At 45.3% G+C, this 17,622-nt stretch overlaps 1 protein-coding gene across 1 annotated transcript in view; it reads right to left on the bottom strand.

The window, feature by feature from the left end:
* Positions 1-750: 750 nt before the first annotated feature.
* IGFBP7 (insulin like growth factor binding protein 7) overlaps positions 751-17,622 on the bottom strand; it is a 28,407-nt gene continuing 11,535 nt past the window's right edge. The window contains exons 2-5 of the mRNA XM_060236358.1: positions 12,191-12,300; positions 8,813-8,917; positions 2,157-2,283; positions 751-937 (exon numbers count right to left, since the gene is read on the bottom strand). Of these exons, the coding sequence (XP_060092341.1) occupies positions 918-937; positions 2,157-2,283; positions 8,813-8,917; positions 12,191-12,300 (362 nt within the window). The 3' untranslated portion in view covers positions 751-917. The remainder of the gene's footprint in view (positions 938-2,156; positions 2,284-8,812; positions 8,918-12,190; positions 12,301-17,622) is intronic.

Raw genomic sequence — 17,622 nt, 5'->3', positions numbered from 1 at the left:
GAGTCAACCTGGAGCTGGCTACCTGAACCTGCTTCCACTGGGATCGAACTCAGGTCGTGAGCAGAGGGCTCTGACTGCAGTACTGCAGCTTTACCACTCTGCGCCACGGGGCTCTGAAAGGAATGGTACAAACTGCCAATTCAGTCTGGATAGAACTCACTGTTTAGACAACAGCTGATACAGCAGCTGAAGTGAACTAAGTCGGGGGACTGCTGAAAGGCCAGAGCCATAACGAGGGCGTTCTGACCCTGAACTAGCGTGGAATCTCTTTGCTACTGAAATATGCAAACTGAGATAAGATAGCACAATGCAGGGAGATACGGCATTACACGAAGTGTATCTTGACTAGGCCTTCCGAAGTCCTGAGGAATGCCGAGCTCAGTCTGGCAGGACTCTCACCAAAGTTAATAGAAAAGGCAGTACTTTGACTGGAATGTGGGGTGGGACAGCGGAATACGTGGAGAGAGCAAAAAACAAAAAGGCCACAGCAAGTTGTGAACCATCACCTAAGAAGACCTTTGCAGGCAATAATATTTCCTTACTTGTCTGCCTCTTAGGACACTATTAAACCTACACAAGGAAGGACACTTGGCCTTGTGGGGGGGGGGCTGATCTTGAAGGGTATTGCCATATTTGTAACCAGAACGGCACTGAATAATGTGCATATTTGAACCGTGGCACTGTTCTTCATTAGTGTGGGAAATCCCCATGGAAATACTGGTCCCAAGAATTACCCTTGATCCCCCACAATAGACCCCTTTCCCACTGTTGGCACCTTAGCAAAAATTATGGAAGAAGAATAACTGGTCACAGAGGAGCAGTAAAGAACGGAAGCTGTAGACTTCTGGAAGACTAGCCGAAGCTGATGTAGATGAGAGCATCTTCCCTCTCTGCACACGACAGAGATTGTTTGCTTTTCATAGCTCGGCCTCGCCACCTGCAACAGAAGATGGCACAATTTCAGAAATTCAGGAGGTCTCTTAATACCAGCCATGTTTTTCATTGAAACGTACTCTAGAGAAGCCCAAGGACTAGTTAACTTTGTGTTTCTTGGAAGATATAAAAATGATTAACTCTCAAACCCTCCCACACTTGTCAGTAGGGCTTTTTGGGTAGCAGGAACTCCTTTGCATATTAGGCCACACACCCCTCATGTGGCTAATCCTCCAAGAGCTTACACAGCTCTTCTTACAGGGCCTACTGTAAGCTCTTGGAGGATTGGCTACATCAGGGGGTGTGGCCTAATATGCAAAGGAGTCCCTGCTACAAAAAAAGCTCTGCTTGTTAGTAGATCGAGATGGGTAGCCATGTTAATCCGTCTGTAGCTGCAGAAAAGCCCAAACGTCCAGTAGCACCTTACAGACAAAAAATTTGCACACATTTTTAAAGCCTTTTAAGGTGCTACTGGACACTTGCTCTTTTCTACACCTGTGAGTAGTAAATCAAAGACCTACAGCTTCATAGCCCCTATATAGATCTTCTCTACCTGGGGCGCCTACCAAGCAATACTGAATCTTACGCAAATCAATATTCTTGCATTCCTCTTCTTTTGGGGAAGTCCAGGGCTTTTTTTTGTAGCGGGAACCTCTTTGCATATTAGGCCACACACCTCTGATGTAGCCAATCCTCCTGGAGCTTACAGTAGGCCCTGTACTAAGAGCCCTGTAAGCTTTTGGAGGACTGGTTACATCAGGGGTGTGTGGCCTAATATGCAAAGGAGTTCCTGCTACAAAAAAGCCCTGGGGAAGTCTGTGGCAATCTCCTGCCAGACTGCAGTCATCAAGGCTGTATTTGACAGATGGTGCTGAGGCTACCAGCTTCCTTCTCCTTCTCATTGAGTTACTTGGCCAAGGAAGAAAGGAGATGGCTCCAAACACAGGGTGTGAAGAGACAGACCTCGGAAGTCATTCCCACTTCTCTCGTCTCCTCAGCCTTGTGGTCCATTATGGATGTTGTCCGTTTACAAGCGCCTGAGTTTTGAAATGTCCACTTAAGCCCTAGCAAACATCTTCTAAAGTCTTGTCCAAAACTTTAAAGTTGAACCGTGCCAAGTTTGGCCACTATACAGCAGCCAAACACACCCCTTTGGTGTCTCTATTCCATTCCTCTTTGTACCAGCCCTAACACAAAGCAGTGTGAACGCACCACCCGCCTACCTTTCACAGTGGGTATTTCCTGCAAGGAATTAACCACAGTAATTCTCGCCGACGCTGTTGCTTCTCCCTGAGAATTCGATGCGTGGCACTCGTATTCTCCGCTGTCGTCTTTGTTCAAAGGGGATATCTACCAAACACAACCATGGTTAGCAAACGGTGTTTCTCATTATCCCTAACCTTTATTCAACCCAATTTATAGCAGTGAGCTGCCTTTAGATAAGCTAGCCCCAATTTCCCTAGAAGCTGATTCTCAGATGACATTTCCATTTTTCTATCATCCTACTGAGTTTCCAGGAACTGCTTCCCGATTGATGCTCCTTCTGGCTTCTGCAGTGCATGCCTGCCTCTCTTAACACTCACATACTGCTGCTCTAATAAAGGGGTGTCAAACATATGGCCCGTGGGCCAGATCTGGCCCCCAGAGGGTTCCAATCAGGCCCTCCTGCAACTTGCTATTGTCTGCTTCATTCTCCCTTGCTTGCTTTGTCTGGTTGCCATAAGTCAGTCAGCAAAGCAGGCAATTATAGGCCTATCAGTCTCCTACCAATCGCTGGGAAACTCTATGCAGGACATTTGGCTAACAAACTCAGAGCACAATTGACAGAATGCCAAATTTTGGGTCCAAAACAAGTTGGGTTCTCTCATTGGAAATCTACTTTAGACCACTGCATAATTCTTGATCATCTTGTCAGTAAATATAAAAAAGCACAGGGCTCTAAGCTATTTGCGGCCTTTCTGGATGTTAAGGGTGTGTTTGATTCTGTCTCAAGAGAATTACTCTGGAAAAAACTCATAGCCCTTGAGATAGATAGGAGACTGTTATTTCTGATCAAAAAGCTACACCATAACAGCATGCCAGGTTAGATGGTCTTGTAATGGGACTCTAACCCCCAAAATTCCAATAAATGTGGGGGTCAAGCAGGGATGCATTCTAGCTCCACTGTTATTTAACCTTTTTCTAAATGACTTGGCTTCATTTTTGTAGGAGCGTCAGCCAATGAGGAGCTTGGCTCTATAGCTCTGTGTTGATTAAATTTGCCAACCATCCTGCAGAGCTACTGAGCCGAGCCTCTCTTCCTTTTAGTGGTTGAAGCTCCTCCCTCTCAACCCCTGGGGAAGGAAGGAAAGAGCTCCAGCTTCCTATGCCCAGTCCCCAGCATAGGGAGAGATACAAAGAAAGCACTTTTAAGGCTAGCAACATTTTATTGAAGGTATGAGCTTTTTGCCTCGCTACACAGAGAGTGAGTTTTGTTGGGCTTATTATGAGTACAACTGGATTGCCCTCTTTTTCACTCTATTCATGCCCTCCAGTCTTTCTCATAGGAAAGCACGTGAACTATTTAGAAGAGCAATAACAAGCCACCATTAAGCTGAGAATGTGTGTGCAGCCCAGGTTTACTCAGCAAATTTCCCTTGATTTTTCTTTCGCATTTTCCTTTGATTGGTGATCTTGAACTTAAACTTCCCAGATAGTAAGTAGGCTGATACTGAGTACTGTACATGGCCATCTTTCTATTCCTGCACTGCCACGTAGGAGTTGTAGTTATTTTTCTGAGGAAGTCTATAGTTTTGTAGACAAGCAAATAGCCCTCAGTCTGTGCCATGGTGCCTTCACATGTTCTTGACTAGCACATGAAGCAGCTTCTGTACAGAAGCTCACAGTGCCCAGCTGCTTCATGTTTTCCTATGGCTCTTAGGCGCAAAGCATTGATCATGAGATCTCTGTAATGAATGTCAATAAACCAAAAGAGTTCCTGCTACAAAATCCCCCCTGCACATGAGACCACCAAGGAAGGCTCTGCAGGGGAAAGCAATGGCCAGCCACCTCTGCTTCTCACTTGTCTTGAAAGCCGCTTGCTGGGGTCGCCAGAAGTCGGTTGCAACTTGACGACATTTATGTATGCAAGGAGCCTCTTCTATGAAAGCAGTGCATCCAACCTCGATAGCTCAAGCTGTTCACAGCCTATGCAAAACTGGCCTGCGTCCAGCCACAATTCAGAGTACTTAAGGGCAGTGTTCCCTCTAAGCTCAGTTAGCGTGAGCTAGCTCCCAGATTTTTAGACTCCAACTCACACATTTTTGTCTTAGCTCAGGAAGGATGACCCCAGAGCACACTAATTTATGCAGTAGCTCACAACTTTCATGCCAGGAGCTCACAAAGTAGAATTTTTGCTCACAAGACTGCAGCTCAGAGGGAACATTGCTTAAGGGCACTTAACGTTTTCTTAAGATGGTGATTTCTGCTAATTTCCTCTTTCCATTGGAGATGTCCATAACACTGAGAGTTCACTGACTACCCAGAACAAAATTTCAGGGGGCTTTGGCGGGGAAGGGGGGGAATAGCAAAATCTGCCGCTCCCTCTGAAGTGCCTAGAAGTCTTTGGAACTGCATAGTTGGTCATGGACCAACTATGTTGTACTCTAACAAAAGTATGAGTCCAGTGGCACCTTTAAGACTAACAGCATTTTATTCAAGTTATAAGCTGCTGCGTGCAAGCACACTTCTTCAGAGTACTGTGTACAATTCTGGTCACTGCACCTCAAAAAAGATATTATAGCATTAGGAAAAGTGTAGAAAAAGGCAACTAGAATGATTAAAGGGTTGGAACACTTTCCCTATGAAGAAAGGTTAAAACACTTGGGGCTCTTTAGCTTGGAGAAACGTCGACTGCAGGGTGACATGATCGAGGTTTACAAGATTATGCATTGGATAGAGAAGGTAGAGAAAGAAGTACTTTTCTCCCTTTCTCACAATACGAGAACTCATGGACATTCAATGAAATTGCTGAGCAGTCAGGTTAGAATTGATAAAAGGAAGTACTTCTTCACCCAAAGTGTGATTAACACATGGAATTCACTGCCACAGATGGTGGCGGCTACAAGCATAGACAGCTTCAAGAGGGGATTGGATAAGCATCTGGAGCAGAGGTCTATCAGTGGCTATTAGCCACAGCGTATCGTTGGAACTCTCTGTCTGGGGCAGTGATGCTCTGTATTCTTGATGTTTGGGGGGGGGGACACAGTGGGAGGGCTTCTAGCCCCACTGGTGGACCTCCTGATGGCACTTGTTTTTTTTGGCCACTGCGTGACACAGAGTGTTGGACTGGATGGGCCACTGGCCTGATCCAACATGGCTCCTCTTATATTCTTAGAGTGCACTCAGGGCTCTTCTGTGGCTGCACAGTGCTCTTCAAGGAAGTACAGTAGTGTGTGTGTGGGGGGGAAACCAATCCTTAAAAAAAAGTTTCTTCTCAATTAACAATCTTGTTATTAAGAAATAACTAAAGCAGAGTCTCTGGGCCTCCAGGTAAACCAGCTTGAAAACCACTGTTATGAAACATACCGCCAACAAAACGCCCTGTATTTTGTCTGGAGCTTATTGCTACTTGGTACTCGTTTGATAAGAACTGGAATTATACGGTTGAGGATTGTGCTCTTAAGCGAAGACAAATTCAGACTGAAGCAATGTTGGCTGTGAAGGAATTGGCAGGCTTAGGCCAGAAACCTTGGCTCCTCTCCTACCACTTCCAGCAGCCAAGTTTGAAACTTTCTGTCCATCAGAGGAAGGCTCCTTCAGCTTTGAACTTGGCTGGCTAGCTTCCGTCAATGAGAGACTGCTGGTGCTTTGAAAAGAAGGGCTCACTCTAGCTCGCCAGGGGCTCATTGAGAGATGGATGGAGCCATGGCTCAGTGGTAGAGCACTCTGCTTGGCATGCAGAAGGCTCCAGATACGAACCCTGCTATCTCCAGCCTGAAAAGATCAGGTTGTAGGTGATGTGAAAGACTTCAGCTTGAGACCTTGGAGAGCTGCTGCCAGTCTGAGGGTCTGATTCAGCATAAGGTAGCTTCATAGACACCTATTGTCTGTCTGTCTGTCTGTCTATCTAACAAAAGCAAGCCTACAAACCAGGATAGGAAAATTGATTGTTGTATATATGACTTCTCAACCAAGATGAAAATGAACCCATCTTTAAGAAAGGAAAAGGAAAGGAAAGGTCCCCTGTGCAAGCACCAGTTGTTTCCGACTCTGGGGTGACGTTGCTTTCACAATGTTTTCATGGCAGACTTTTTACAGGGTGGTTTGCCATTGCCTTCCCCAGTCATCTACACTTCCCCCCGGCAAGCTGGGTACTCATTTTACTGACCTCGGAAGGATGGAGGGCTGAGTCAACCTCGAGCCAGCTACCTGAAAACCCAGCTTCCACCAGGGATCGAACTCAGGTCATGAGCAGAGTTTAGGACTGCAGTACTGTGCCACTGGCTTTAACAAAAGCTGAGGCCAAATAAGGGATTGTGGAATCAGTGTGGCTTGCAAGCCAGTGATACTACCAAAAAAAAAAAAAAAAGGTGTTTCATTTCATAAGGGACTGAATTTTTTTTTTGAAGGAGTCACTTTGCGCAAATTTCACAACAGAGAGAGATTGATTTGGGGTGGGGTGGGGTGGGAAGATTGTGTTTTATTCCCACACACCGCTGGCTGAACTTGCCCAGCCAGATGTCCGCATGTGGGCGTATAATAATCTGCAGAAGGTTTTATTTGTGCTACGCATACCCTGGAAGAAAAAGGATGGGGGAAGGAAACTTCCTTGTACTGAAGAAGCACAGAGGAAGCAGAGGTTTTTAACATGGGTAAATGAAGCTTACATATCAGAGGAGACTACAGGAAAACATAAAAACTGACCACTGATCAATTTCATGCTTGAAAGGAGGTGGATGGAGCCTTATAGCAGGGTCTCAGTTAATGACTCTCAGCATTCTGCAATTAAGAAGGGTACACCTGCCCATCAATTTCTGATTTTGATATATTTAGTTCCTTCATTATGTCCTCCCCTGGAATTAAACCCAAACAAATGATGACCGTATAAACTAAGCTTGTTATTCCAATCTGTTACACACCTTTATTAAGATGCATGCTAATTTTATTTTATTACGTTTGTATCCCGCCTTCCCCTGATGGGCTCAGGGCAGCGAACAACAAATAAAACAACACAGTGCTAAAATAAGATCACAATAAAATCATTAAAAACATTTCATACAATTTTGTACAATTTAAAAACAATCCTTTCAGTTTCATTCCCTAGAGTCCAGGATGGCGTGGTTACTTAGATCAGTTCCGCAGGGCCTGCAAGACCGCCCTCTTCAAACAGGCGTTCACTAATGATGGTACCAATGTTTACTGCTAAATTAATAATGCTTACCGCCACTGTTAGTCTAGGAATGTTTTAATCACTGATTGGTTTTAATGTGTTCTTAATGTTTTATTATTGTATTGTTCATTTTAAATGTTGTAAGCCGCCCTGAGCCTGCTCTGGCGGGGGAGGTCGGGATATAAATAAAATTTTACATTACATTACATTACATTAGTTCTTACTGAGCGCTACACGTAATAATAATGATGTTAGGTGTTGTTTGGTGCTTCACATTTATATTGGGATGAGTTCAAATACCAATGTTGTGGGATGGTGGAATAGTGCTCACCTCCCCATTAGATGTTAAATGCCAGCCTAAATAACTCTGTCTTGCAGGCCATGCAGAATTGTGGCAAGTCCTGCAGGGCCCTGATGTTTTCGGGGATGGCATTTCACAGGGCAGGGGCTCCTATCGAAAAGTCTCTAGCTCTAGTGGTGGTCAGTCGAGCTTCTTTTGGCCCCGGGATCATGAGGAGATTTTGTGAACTTGATTGGAGTGCTCTTTGAGGCTCATTTCTCCTCACCTTCTGCCTATATGTATGAGTAACTTTCATTTCAATGTATCTGAAGAAGACTATGTGCACACGGAAGCTTATATACCTTGAATAAAACTTTGTTGGTCCTAAAGGACTCAAACCTTGTTCTAGTGGAGCAAGCAGCCATCGTTATCTTAGTTTTAGAACAAGATCAAACCTGCTGAAAATGTAAGACAGGAAGTGCCGGATGGACACAAAAGCAAAACCAGGACAAGAAAAACTCTGTAAGATGTGATCTGAAATGAACTGGTGATTATCTGGTGTTTTTTGTTATCTCCTCCCACCCACAACTTTGCATAATGCTCAGTGGAAGAAACCCTGACTTGGATAGCCCAGGCAAGCTCAATCAGGTTGGCCCTGCTCAGTGTTTGCATGCAAGACCACCAAGGAATACCAGGGTCATGACACAGAGGCAGAGTAGCAAACCACCTCTGAAAGTCTCTTGCCTTGAAAACCCTTGGGGGTCACCACAAGTCTGCTGTGACTTAATGGGGAAAAAAGAGAGGGAAACGTCAAACGTTTCTAGAAGGACATGAGCTGCCACAGCTTTTTTTTGTAGCAGGAACTCCTTTGCATATTAGGCTACACCCCCCTGATGTAGCCAATTCTCCAAGAGCTTACATGGCTCTTCTTACAGGGCCTACTGTAAGCTTTTGGAGGATTGGCTACATCAGGGGTGTGTGGCCTAATATGTAAAGGAGTTCCTGCTACAAAAAAAGTACACCAGCTCACAGGTAGACATCCAGTGGACTAAGAAATGCAGGAACTTGCCTTCCAGTATGAATTTTATTTATTTATTTCATTTATTAAAATATCCCTGTGTCATTAATTAGTCCCCAAACCTGCTATATCAACTGCTTCCCTGAAATGAACTAGCAGTCCATCACAAGTATACAGAACTGCCTTAGTTAGAAAGGGAGCCAGTACTTACCAATACCCAGCCTGTCACTTCATGCTTCTCCGGACCCCCACGCGTCTGGATGGCTAAATTCTCCCGATCGCCTGGCAGCAGCTCTGTCCTTTGGCCCTTCACTATCTGGCACAGAAGGAGAAGGGGGCAGGGTTCAAGGAAGGGACCCTCTAATTAGTAAGTGCCCAATTATATGAACAAGCTAACAAATATTTTGAGATCTAAGGGGCTTTCTTCCAAATGTTCAACGACAACCTAATTCCAGTCTCGGTGAAGTTTACATTTACAGATTCTCCAAAGAACTGAGAAGTTACTTCCCTCAGCCCATGAGGATTTGTTTTCAAAGGACAGCCCTGTTGCCTCAGCAGTGAAGGAAAGGAAGTAGGCAATGCAGAAGACCAAACTACAAGCCACTGTTCCTTCCAATAGCTTTGTTGTCACTGAAAGTAAGACACAATATAATAAAGCTATTTGCCAGTATGACACTTCCCGTCCATATCCCTCCTTCAGAGGCAAGATTTTCTGTTTTCTTCCCCTTACTGACTGAGCTGCCCTAGTAATGTGTTTTCTTCTTTGCTGAAGAACTCTGGCTGTCCCACCCTGTCACAGTACAATATTTTGGCTGTTGGCTCAGCTCAGGAAATTGAGGGAAGGATCAGGAGCTCCGTTTAACTTAAACTTAAATGGCGTTCAAGGTATTTTGAAATTCAAAAATAAAATATTTCATTTAACACTGAGGGAAAAGATTGGTGAAATTGGATGTTGAAATTTCTGACGTAAGACCAGAACATGGGCAGCACAGACTTTAGCTCTTATATTTCAGGCTGAGAGTTTCTTAAGTTATTCACAGATGCTTATAATCTTTAAAAGGAGAGGCCTTTGTGCCAGTGTTTGCAAAAACTCCAGTACTGACTTCTGGTCTCCAGAAGGCTGGTGCACTCTTTCTGGTACCAAACTCCTTCTTTTGAGCCATCAGTACTCATCTTGAGTTTTTAACTAACTTTTAAGGTCTCTAGGCTGTTTCTAACCACCCCAGACCAGGGATCTCTGCACTCTTCTGCGCTAACTCTCTATTTGACTAAGTAGGGAAATTCTCCTTTCACTAGAAGATCTAGTCCCTCTCTTAGTTTTTGCATACTTCCCAAACTTCCTTGCCAACTTTCCCTCAGTTCTCCATCTGTGTGCTCTCACCTAAGCCTGAAATCAGACTCAACTCAGTCAAGGCAGAAATCTGACTAACTCTCACCTCAGCATGCAGCTCTCAAGTCTCTCTCTGCTCAGCTGATTCTAACCAATCAGATTGCCTGGAGCAGCCTGTCAGTTAAGGCTCTCTGTTCCTGTGAAGAATTGACCTTTCACAGTCCATTAGTTGTTTGCGCAGCACTTCTAAGCTTCTTAAAAATGAAGTCCGTTACAGCCAGGGACAGCCGCTCTGGTCAGATCTTACAAACTGTTGTTGGTTTGTGAGAAGCACAAACCTGGTTCGTTGCCAAGCTTGGAGCATCATGGCAAATTGGATTCCATCTTCTGTCTCTGAACACCAGAGTAGGGGACAAAGATAGGGGCATACAAGTCTGGCAGTTAAGAAAGCTTGCATGTCTCATAGTCAACTCCAGTTAGTTTGTGATGTCCAAATGGAATCAGTGTATCAGTGGCTCCCTCTTGTTACTTACTATAAGGTTCCCTTGGGAAAAAGCCGACACTAAAAGGCACTGGTTATGTTTTACAGAACTGCTTCCTGCAGCCATAAAACCCTTCCCATTCCCTTGGAAATATTTCTCCCACACTACGACCGAGAGGCCAAGGATGGGAGAGAAGCATCTTCTGATGAGTTCATGGTAGAAACAAGGATGGCTGAGCAAAAAGTCAGGGATTTCCCAAGACGCAAGTTAGGTTCTCAGCCTCTCTGCTAGAAATCAAAGTGACAAAAAATTCCCACCTTTTCCTCCTCCTCCTTTCCCCTCACACTATCACACACCCAAGAGAACAGTGAAGGTTGCCTAGAACTCTGCCTTGGGTATTTAAAATGCTTTCAAAATCTCTCAAATGCGCTGGAGCACACACATTCCTCTCCCAGCTGAGGCCTAATATGGTAAAGTGCAATGGAGTTTGTTGTCTAAAGCTTGAGGGCAAGGCAGTCAGAAGGGGGGAGGGAGCTGAGGGGGGAAAAAAGGGAGCCAGAAAGCAAAGGGAGATTTCTTCCCTTGTGCTGATACACAACACCACCCAATCCTGTTACTTCTCATTTTGCTGATAACTGTTTTTAAGAACTTCTCCCTCTAGACATCATAGTTATTCTTGAAAGCCCTGAGGGAGCATTTAGTTTACACTTGATACCTCCCCTCCCTGGACTTGTTTAATCCCTTCCCTTCTTGTAACCAGAATGCTTTTATGATATGCTCTTGCTGTGAGTGACAGCTTAATTATTTTTACAGCTGCCTGATTTCTCCTGCTCCTCAGCCTATGATCTTTACCTAATTCTAGCTCAAAACTGTGCTGCTACAAGGGCACAATTCACCATTAAGTTTTGTTGGCTTGATAAAGTCCGGTTGAAATGAACAGATCCTTGTGCAGCAGAGCTGGGTAGTGTTCCAGTATAATGCCTGTTCAGTTCAACGGAGCTTGCAGAAAAGGACCTCAAGATCAGTGGGCCCATACCATGGCACCTGCCATGTTTCTTGACACCAGCTTGAGTCCTGAGATAATACTTGAAGGATCTTGAATGGGACAGGAAAACAGCAAGCATTGGGCCACTTCCTGTCAGCTGACTAACAAGAAAAGCATAGAGTTCATCCCAGCCTGGTGCGTTACAGCCATTTGCCAGTGCGGTATGGTGATTAGCACTGCATCAGGATCTGGGAGATCCCGATTCAAATCTCCATTCTGCCATGAAGTTCATGGGATGATGATGGACTAGTCTATCTCAGGTGCACCTGTCTCATAGGGTTGTTGGGAAGATACAATGGGGAACAGGAGAACCACAAATACTACCTTCAGATCCTTGGAGGAAAGGCATGATAAAAATTCATTAGATAGGCAGAGAGAAAGACAGATATACAGATATATGATCCTCTGATTTGGTAATATCCCTGGCCTTAAAAATCTTTGAAGGGAGACAGACCCCTCTTTTCTTAAGAACCAAAAAACCAAACAGGTTCTCTTCCTCCAAAGAGTTGAAACTCAGTTCTCCTCAGTACTAAAGAAGGGCTCCTGAAGCATCCATTCAGACATTTGGCTTGGCATCTGTTCTGTGATTGGTTCCACCACCATGGCAGCCATTTTATGACAACACTTGTACCCTTTCTTAAAATTTCAAATCACCTGCAGGTGCGAGAAGATGGGGATCTCAACTCATCTCTAGATAGATCATTTTCAAAATCTGTCCTGAAGGCAACTAACCTTGTTCCAGGTAAGTACTGGGGTTGGAACTCCAATGACCTCGCAGCTCAGGTAAATCTGTGCCCCAGTGACATTCCAGATATCTTTAGGGGGCGTCACAATGGATGGTCCTAGAAAAAAAAAAGGGATGATCAGGCAACAAATATCAGCAGCAGATCAGTGCAGTGGCAAGGAACATCTATCAGATTCGTCTACTTCACCAACTGTCACGCAGCTTCTCTAACCTCACAGTTGGATTACTGTAACCTGTTCTATGTTGGGGCTTCCCTTGAAGGCAGCTTGGAAACTGCAGCTGGTTCAGAATGCAGCAGTTAAGATCACTGCCCAGGGCAGCTGACAGCAATGTTTTAACAAACAAACAAACAGATTAACTATAGTTAAATTTCAAATAACACTGGCCTAGTTTCTCTGGCCCTGATCAGAATGACCTAGGCTAGCCCAATTTCTTTTGATTTCAGAAGCTAAGCAGGGTTGGTCCTGGCTAAAACTTGGGACAGGAGACCACCAAGTAAGTCTGATGAAGTCTGCTTAAGAGCATACGAAAGCTTACGTTCTGAATAAAATTTAGTTGGTCTTAAAGGTGCACTTGTCTACTGCTTTGTTCTACTGCTTCAGACCAACACGGCTGCCTACCGGGATTTAAATCTGATGTTCTTGTTTCAGTTATAATAATTCAGTGGGATTATCGGTGCTGCGGAGTAATAGCTATCTCCCTTCAACCATTAAAAGTGAGTTTAAATAATTAGATCTTACAGGCCCTGTGGAACTGTGGCAGGTCCCACAGGGCCCTGATATTTGTTCCACAAAGCAGGGACTATTACTGAAAACGCTCGGGCTCTGGTGGACAGTTGAGCCTTTTTCGGTCCAGGGATCTTAAGGTGGTTTTGAGACCCTGGAGTACAGTGTGTTCACTGTAATTTGAAACACCCCTGCTTGTGCACTGGGAAAAAAAAATTAACAGTGTCTTAGGTCCAAAATGTCAACTTCATCCAAGTGGCAGTGGCCTGAGAAACAGCTGCTTCCTGTTTGTGAGCACCACTGGGCCGCTGACCTAATCCAAGATACAATCTTCCTCTGCATGTGGTGTGAGGGGAGAGCCCCCATAGGGCTTTTTAACCCATAGAGAAGAATCAGACAGAGAGACTGCAGTTTTCAAGCAGGGGAAACCTGGCCTTAGCTTTAATGCCATCCCTGAGAGGAGACTGTTCCCGATGCAAGCTACCGGCCTGCCGATAATGTATTTCCAACCTTAAGAACGCCCCATTTCGGGCCAATGCACTGCTCCCAGATGTTATGCAAGCTCAATGGCTTCTGCTGCAGTTTTGATCTCGGGCTAGAATTGCAGGCGTCTTTCTCTGGCGAGCTGAAGCTGAATATGCTGTGACCCTTTGTTCCACTGCTTTAGCGCTGGAGAGGAAATGTGTCCCCGGGGGTGCATAATAGCCATGGGAAGAAACAGACCTTCAGACTCAAGTCAGACATGGCTTACTCTCCCCACGAGGAAGCACTGTGCCAGCTCTGGGCCCTCCCAGCCATTACGAGTCTGGCTAACTTGAAGCAAGTTGAGAGATTTCTGACTGCTTTTCAGTCCACTTTCGAAAACTCTGTTATGGTCAGCAGTCCAACAGTGATCGATCCTGCAAGCAGGGATGGCCTGAGACATTTCCACATAAAATGCAGCCCCTGTACGTGCACTTTTACTGGAAGGAGTGTCTAACACTCTAAGTCATTTGTGTCTAAGCATCAAACAAATCCCCTTTGTGAACACATGAAGCTCTCTAATACTGAATTGCAAGGGTTTTTAAAACAGGAACGCACAGGAACGCAGTTCCGGCTGCCTTGGCATCAGGGTGCGTGGCCTAATGTGCAAATGAGTCCCTGCTGGGCCTTTTCTACAAAAAGCCCTTTGTGAAACAATGGTGGTTTCAGGGGGCATGGCCTAATAGGCAAAAGAGTTCCTGCTAGGCTTTTTCTACAAAAAAAGCCCTGCTGAATCGGATACTTTGTCCTTCGAGGCCAATGTTGTCTACTCAGACTGGCAGTGATTTTCCAGGGTCTTGGGCAGAGGTCTCTCACATCACCTCCTTCCTGATCTATTTAGCTGGAGATGTCAGGGACTGAACCTGGGATCTTCTACGTGAAAAGCAGATGCTAAGTCACTAGGCCCCTCTTGAAGACCCACACAATGCAACAGCAACTGGGAATTGTCCCTTAAATAATTACTGCCCCAGGCTGGCTTTGCTTTCTTGTGTTTGGGCGGGAGGAGAGGATAACCCCTCCCTCGGTCATGAAATTCTAACAACTGCTGAAAAACTATACATGAAAGCATTCTTCAGTTATGATCAGCTTCAGTGCAACTTCTGATAGCTCCAGAAAGGTTCAGACAGCTAAGGATGTTCCTTAAAAAACTTCAAAGACCCCCCAGGCTCCGTTTCCCCTGCAAGACTGCAAGAAACCCTCATTCTGCAGCATGTCTCTCTCGCTCTCTGGAGGCAGAAAGGAATGCGGACTTGATGGGACCCCTCTGGGAAACTCAAATCCACATTAATATCTGGGAAATCGAGAAATTATCTACACTGGGAAACAAATGCATCCTGCAAGATGGACACTGTGATCTTTTTCTCCCTTGAGGTCCTGGAGTCTTCTCTTGCCCTGCTGCGACCAGCAGTCTCATCTGGTTGACAATCCAGCCGAGTATACAGAGATTCTGCATATAGCCTGAGCTGAGAAAAAAATTGCTGGTGATGAAGGACAAAATGGGGGTGTGGTGCTTTATTTAACTGAGCCCACCGGAACTTCTGGTCTGCAAAGACAAGTTGGATGTTGTGGGTTTGCAGGTTAACTCCAGGAGTCTGCATTTGTCTTACAAATGGACTCTCTTGCCTACTACTTTTTCTTGGAAAGCCAAGACAAGAGTAAACAAATAATTCATCTCTACATAGCAATAAAACAGTCGGCACCGATTATGCCCACAGGTAAGAAACACACCTGGATTGTGCACCTACCCAAACCTCGAGAGCCACTTTGGTGTAGTGGTTAAGTGGTTAAGGACTGTTATCTGGGAGAACCAGGTTTGATTCCCCACTCCTCCACTTGCAGCTGCTGGAATAGTTTAGCCACAGCTCTCGCAGAGCTATCCTTGAAAGGGCAGCTTCTGGGAGAGCTCTCTCAGCCCCACTCACCTCACAGGGTATCTATCTATTATGGGAGAGAAAGGTAAAGGAGATTGTAAGCTGCTCTGAGATTCAGAGTGAAGGGTAGGGTATAAATCCAACATCATCATCATCTTCATTTTGGTGAAATTATTGAAGGTGCAGGGTGAGGAGATGACCCCTGATGATAGATGTCCAGAAAAGCCACTGATATCAGAGGAAGAGAAGCATTCAAGTCCAACAGCACCTTAAAGACCAACCAGGTTTCCAGGGTATGAGCTTCAAAGAGTCAAAGCTACATTCAACATAGCTCCTCACCTAAAACCAGGGGTAGAATTCTATCAGGAGCTCCTTTGCATTTTAGGCCACACAGCCCTGATGTAGCCAATCCTCCAAGAGCTTACAAGGCTCTTTTTTGTAAGCTCTTGGAGGATTGGCTACATCAGGGGTGTGTGGCCTAATATGCAAAGGAGCTCCTGATAGAATTCCACCCCTGCCTAACACTACCAGGGGAAGGCACCTTCTGCCATGGGAAAGAGACAAAACCATGGCATCCGTCCTAATGTCCATTCACTGGTTCCCAGCTCTGCATACATGAAGACAGCAACTGCTGTCAAATTCCTGGCAATGCAGTGAAAGGAAGTGTCTTGTCCTTCATGTGGTTCTTCCAGTCCTGTGGGGTCCCTGGGAAACTTGTATCAAAAGAGGCTGAGCAAATGAATTGCATCATGGTCTCAGGATCCCACGAACTCACGATCGGGACCATTAGCTATAGTCCCAAGAGCGTGGGCACCGGATGGGCTCTCTGATGGCTTGGTGCTGGCCTGCTGGCGTTCCTGCCAAACATCTGGTTCTTAGAGCTTGGGAAGCCCAGCCAGGACCCCCCAGAAACCCAGCTCTGTGGGGAGGGAGTGGAAATGGTATGTTTGGCTTTTGAGAAGCAGACTGCTTACAGAAAGTAGACAAACTTTACAAATATTCAGAGAGAAAAAGAATCTGGAATCCTGTTTTGGAATGTTTTGACCATACACTTGGCTGTTAATATACCTGCTTGGCCACCCTGGTTCTTCTCTAATCTTCCACGTTCTTCTTTTACACGCTCTCTCTCTCTGTATCCCCTCATTATTACAAAAAAAAAATCTGTTATCAACATTGCTCTTTGAAAAGAAGGCTGAAGATGGATGGAACAATATAAATGGACGTTGTGTATGCTGGAAAGTGGGGGAAGTTATTTTCATAATGGTACACTGTTATCAAAAGGTGTTTTGTCTCCTTCTTACTTTAAACAAAAAAAATAGAAAACAATCTAATTGATGGAGAAGAAGATTTGACCAGTTCCAATATTGGATCCTGAGAAGCTGACTCTTGCAATAAAGTGTATTTTTATACTATCAGCCCTGCAGGAACTCCTTTGCATATTAGGCCACACCCCCGGACATCACTGGAAGCGACATCACCCATTCAGTAAGTTACTTTCTGGATACTGACATAGAACAGTACAGTGGCATCAGTTGTATTTCATGAATGCATGTTCTCACACAGCCCAACGAGAGACTTTGTTTTGCTCCCTCCCAAAACATGGCCACAGAGAGCGAGCGAGCGCGCGCAATGTGCTGTGGAATGGGCAGCGACAGGCCCAGCTTCTCCCAGGAGGGGGCGCTCATGGGTGGCTCCATGTCTCTTGCTCTTTTCACAAGTCCACTGGAGGCTGGAGGCGGCAGAGAGGACAGAGGGCATGATCTGGGAGGCTGGAGGCGGCAGAGAGGACAGATGGCATGATCTGGGAGCACGTGGTTGCCTAGTGCCTTCCCTCTGCTGGAGACCTTTTTTTGAGCTGGAGCCCTGGCCAAGACAGCCGGAACTGCATTTCTGTGTGTTCTTGCTCAAAAAAAAAGCCCTGGATGCTATTATGATTATTTATAAGTATGTTTCCTCCTCATATATAGAAATATATGGGTCTACTTTGAAGGAAGTGAATATGTCATCAAAATAGTTCACAATGATGCAGACGTTATTTGGAGCTATTTTTCCATGCGTCAGAAAGCATTTTGAGTATCTTTATGGGACAGGAAATGCCAATTATAGTCTGTGTCTATGAGACAGTCCAAAAATCTACAGGATGTTAGCGGAGCGTGTGCATCCTGTCGGGTTGTGCTCAAAGTCCCGCTGTGAAAGGCGACACTGTTCCACAATGCAGGCTGCTCTGCTGTAGGACAGAGGAAATGGAAACAGCCCCTTTTTGGTCCAGCTGACGTGTGTCTTGTGAATCGGCCTGCTGGT

Source organism: Heteronotia binoei, chromosome 4 (genome assembly GCF_032191835.1).
Source record: "Heteronotia binoei isolate CCM8104 ecotype False Entrance Well chromosome 4, APGP_CSIRO_Hbin_v1, whole genome shotgun sequence".
NCBI classification, from domain to species: Eukaryota; Metazoa; Chordata; class Lepidosauria; order Squamata; family Gekkonidae; genus Heteronotia; species Heteronotia binoei.
Note: the sequence above shows the minus strand (reverse complement) of the source record. Positions and strands in the feature narration are given on the sequence as shown.